The following is a 5,248-nucleotide window of genomic DNA, read 5'->3' as shown; positions in this document are numbered from 1 at the left end:
GACATATATTCATTGTAAAATCAAACTCATTCACCGAATGTAAACAAACCGCTCGATTGCATAAACGTTTATCTATGGCATGGAACACCAAAATCCGATAAATGATTTTAAAAAATGTGTTTCTCCGGAAGAAAACCGGAGGTTTTCAGGATTTTTTAGAAATATCCGGATTTCCGGATATATCTGGAAGACTTTCATCATTATGTATGGCCTCTTTGTGCAGAAGATCCTTGGGGAGGGGAAAGACAACTGGTATGATAGACAATGGAGGAGCCATGAAAGGAAGAACCAATCCACTTGTAAGAATTTGAATGACCCACTGAATGGAGAAAAAGGTCTCCCATACAGACACAAACTATCTGAGGCGAGCCCCCACAGGACCAGAACTCATAGGGTAGTCACCAATGCCGTTGTCAGTGCTCCACATGAGTGGAGGATACCCAATGATAAGGGTGGAATCTCCTTTGTGTTCGGATAGAATGTGGAATTGAAGCCAGCGGTCTGAAAACCCATACAGGAGATGCAAGAAACTGTGTGGTACGTCTGGTAAAAGATCAGGAAAAGCGAGAGGCCATTGTCAAAAGAGAAGAATGAAGATGGGCCACATCCATCTGAGCTTCCATGGAATCTGGAATACCTGCAAAAATCAAATGTCTAAGAAAAGGAGCTTCTCTGAGATCTCCAAGTGGCCAAAGAAGGAAGTTGACAGCTCTCAAGTAAGGCATCTCTCTCTAAAAGATCTCAGCAACAAACCAACAAAGAGATCAAGGAAAGAGCAGAAGCTGATAACCATTACAAAGCAGAAGTTAATAAATGACTAAGATCCTCTGAAAATTGAGCAGGTGACCTGTGATAGGCCTCAGACAAATTTGCAAAAAAGATAAAAAACACTAAATTGTTGTAAGGGACAGACAAAGCCAGGAAAATGTGTAAAGTTCAGACAAATAGTGGCATCAGGCCTACAACCCCAAAGAGGGAGAAAACGATCTAACCTCTGAGAATTTAAATATTGGTCCTCCAAGTAATAGAAAGCTAAGGAATGCTGATCCAATAAATGGGAAGGACAAGGCATGGCAGCACCCTCTCAGTTGATCAGTAAATCTCAGAGCATGCACAGCAATGTCTGGCAAAGGTGGAAAAACGAGATAATCAGCTGAATAACTTTCCCCCAACAAAAATGGAGAAGAGTAATAAGCCACAGGAGAAATACTCAATACTCGATGTACCAAGTGTAAAAATGGTGCAGGAGGCTGGATGTCTGTCCGAGGCTCATGATTAACTGTCTAAGCAAAAGAAGTGGCTGGAAAAAATAGAGTCCAAATTCTCACCAGTCCACCCCCCTCATCCCCTGCAAGCTCAGCTTCTGAGTCAACAGGTGAAGAAACCTCAGACCTCATGTAAGACTCCACCTCTCAGCATATGAGGAATTGGATGTTCTCTGCAAAAAAGGGGCCTCCCACTGATGGCTGGGCAATACTAGATTCCAGAGGTGGCAGATTAGGAGCACTAGGAGACTCTGTGTCAGAGATGTGAATCTGAGAATTCATAACTGAAATGTCTCAGATTTTTTTTTTTTAAATAATCAATGAACTTAAAACCAAAACGGATGGATTAAAAAATCATCCAAAGCGTAGATATAACTAAAGTTATACAACATGTAACAGAAACCCACAGCGAGCACTTAAAACTGTCGTCATAACATTCTGCCATTAAGAAAAGTAAACAGGAAGTAATAACGAGGAGATTATATAAGGATCTGCTATAAGGGCACATTGGAGAGAATCATGAGATTTAAATTGCTACGGGCTATATAGTGAGATATAAAAAGGGAGTATATGAGGTACCAATGCTTAGATTGTCAGAGAAGCAATACTTTGATCAGGATAAAGCTAAAGTGTTAGAGAAGGTAAGTATGTTTCGGGAATACAAACATTTACCTTAAAAACTTTTGATATTCATTTAGGAAGTTCTAGAGATTATGCAAGTGAAATGTTAAAAATATAAGATATAAAAAGTATTATTATACTAACAAAAAACTCACCTTGCAGGTGAAATATTCAGAGTCCAAGTGCAAACAACATTAAATAATGAAAGTCTCTTGTCAAATTCCAAACAATTTCAACCACTACTTTCATTTTTGGAAAGAAATTCCATGAGAGTTATGTAACCTACTTACAACTGAGATAGATCTTTTTAATAGGCTTAATATATTTTGCATTTCTATCCAAAATTTGGCAAGCTTTCAGTAAATATTACAGGTCTTTGTAAACAAAAAATTTTATTTTTAAATTAACTATTTTTACTAAAGATCTGTCCATGAATATATGAAATTGGTGTGTTGATTGATACTTTTCTTCATCTGAAAATTTCTAAGTTTCATTTCTATGACCTCTAAAACCTCCTAAATAAATATCAAATGTAGTTTTCAATAAAATTTTAAATTTTATCTGTTATTTTCTCTATTCTAACTCTGTATGGACTTTTTTAAGATATTTTCTTATAAAATTAAGAACTTAAAACTTAAATAATATTAAAATTTCACTTAGTAACTATGTTTTGATGGCAAGTTTATTTGTGTACAAGGATAATAAAATAGTTTAATTAAATTTCGAATATCCTGAATGCCCACTCTGACCTTCCCATAGTGAGGTTAACAAGTTGAGACACCTGCTGGAAAAAGAATACAAGAAGATATCTAAAAAATGTTAATTAGATATCAGTGTCCATGATAATGCACTTTTAATGGATAAATACACAAATTCTAATATGAAGGTTGGAGAAAAATGCAGGAATGCATATTAAAATTACATTCATTTTGCTCATTTAATCCTATCTATCAGTGTATAGTTTTCAATAAAACTTAGATTACTTGACTGCATTATGCTTCAATTTGACATCACAACAACTACACAATATCCTGTAGAAATGTTCTCTTCCATTTTATGGAATTTGTCACATGGCAATTTGACTTGAATGTAGCATCATCTAACTTTAAAATTCTATACAACAAGGATCCCATGGTGGAAAAAGAAATGAAAACTTTCATGGACAAACTAATACAATATAGAAAATGTTCAAATGTTTCTACAGTTAGGGAGTAATAAATAAAAAAATTAAAAATTCTGATTTTTGTTATGTTTTGTGTAAGATTGCAGGCAGACCACATTTTTATCAAGTGATTGGATCCCCATGACTAAAAATTTACATGCTAGCATGAACACTGTGTGTATGAAAAAAGGCTAAAATACTTACTACTTTATCTGCTTCAGCATAAAAATAAACTAAAAGTGATTTATTATAAAGTATTCAAAGTTGTTATATATTACTGAATAAAGTGTCCATATTAAGTTTTTGATTTCTAAGTCATTAGTAATGGTGACCTGTTTAACAAGGAAAACAAGCATAACCTTTGCAATATAGATCTATTTATAGTCTACCTTACCCAGAAGTTTTTTCAAAGACAAAAGTTATATTTTGCAGTAGTTTCTCTGGTGATATGGGACACGCAGAGAATGCAAACCAATGTGTATGTTATTAGATGGGTAGATCTTTGGTACTACCTTATAGTTTATAATCATTACCTGCTAATTTCAGTTTATTATAAAGTACAATCACACTTTCTATAATAAGTAGAAGTAGTACAAGTTCAATAACTATTACAGTTTCACCTAGCAAATCATAAATTAGCATGAGACTGGATTATGAAGAAAAATCAAATTATGAATAAACAGGCTTCTTTCTTTTTCCCATACTTTACAATTTCAACTGATAACACTTAAAACAATTATATCAAATATTCTCTCTTCCACCTCAACTTTACCTCAAGTAAAAATGCCACATGGTTAGGTCCCACAGCACACTGTTTCACAACAGCTGTATTCAGTTGATCTGGGACGGCCGTCCTAGTTATACCCACTTTATTAATTTTATCTGCAACTTCTTTAAGTCTGAAAATAAGGTGTTAAAATGCCATAAAAATCTTTTTATAAACTCAAATATTATTTCAGAGAAACGCATCATAAAAATGTATTGAGCTTGTAAGTAGAAAAAAAAAGTTTTTCACTTCATAATCTTATCAAATAAAGTTACAAGTTAACACTATACTACATTTCTTTTAACAATCTATTCCAAAAATAGTTTGCTTGCATTCTACCTTCTACAACTTGTAACAATAACCTCTGTCATTCTGTTTTAACTCACAATTACCAGCCTTTCTACATCTCTAATCAGTTGCCTATATACAGATCAACCCACTCTTCTTGATATTTTGAATATGTATATATAAAGTACCCTAATTCTATAATGTTCTAAAGAGGATTATAATGCTATAGACCAGCTTTGTAACTTATACCTGTTGAACCACAAATCATTCTAGTGCTATCCATAATACTTTTTACTCCTGGAAAAAATTCAATATACTTTTTATACTAACTGATGAAAGATAAATACAAGAGCCTAAGAGATTAACAAAAGTATTACTGGAAAGACTTCTATATCAGTAACTTCTTGCAAAAATAGGAGAAAAAATAACTAAAAAGAACATGTAATTTATAGTATTTAATACAGTATTTATATTTCTAATATATTATTTAATAGAATACTGATGAATCTGGTAGTTTTTACATGTAATTAATATTGCTAAACATCAAGAACTTTCATTCAAAGTTCATGTATTTCAATCATCACTAACAAAAGTCTTCAAATGATTGTAATTTTTAACCTAGACACCTCATATTTCTTGATGCTGGAATACTAATTTATAAGATGAAATTTACTTATCAACCCAGTTCCATTTTCAATAATCTGTTTTATTTTTTAATTCTCTTTGCTTGCTTTTCTGTTTCATTAAGAGTAACCTTCTCATAACTGGCTGCACATGATGAATGGTAGTTTTAAATGTGAAACACTGTACAAGATTTTAGCACCCATTTCATGCTTTTGATTCAAAAATATACTTTAAATAATACAAAATTTACTGCTTGGTACAATGGCATTAGTGTTTTTTAACCCTTTCCAGACGGGTCATGGGTGAAAGGCCATGTCATCACGTTTCTTGACTCACATTCAAAATTTTATTGAACTACTATTTCATGAATTTGTATCAATAAGTTTGGTATCAAACTGTTGATTATAATTCAAATTTTAGTATTATACTTTACTCAAATTCTTAATTTAAAACTAACTATTGAAAAAACACAGTTAAACATCAATTTTTGTGTGTCATGTGGTATGTTGAATGCAACAATGG

The 5,248-nt window shown here is 32.7% G+C and overlaps 1 protein-coding gene across 1 annotated transcript in view; it reads right to left on the bottom strand.

Annotated features, from left to right (window-relative positions):
- LOC106458308 (E3 ubiquitin-protein ligase UBR5-like) overlaps positions 1-5,248 on the bottom strand; it is a 111,276-nt gene that overhangs the window by 90,602 nt on the left and 15,426 nt on the right. The window contains exon 3 of the mRNA XM_022384477.1: positions 3,821-3,947. Within this exon, the coding sequence (XP_022240185.1) occupies positions 3,821-3,947 (127 nt within the window). The remainder of the gene's footprint in view (positions 1-3,820; positions 3,948-5,248) is intronic.

The sequence above is a fragment of the Limulus polyphemus genome, unplaced genomic scaffold (assembly GCF_000517525.1).
Source record: "Limulus polyphemus unplaced genomic scaffold, Limulus_polyphemus-2.1.2 Scaffold441, whole genome shotgun sequence".
In the NCBI taxonomy this organism is placed as follows: Eukaryota; Metazoa; Arthropoda; class Merostomata; order Xiphosura; family Limulidae; genus Limulus; species Limulus polyphemus.
Note: the sequence above shows the minus strand (reverse complement) of the source record. Positions and strands in the feature narration are given on the sequence as shown.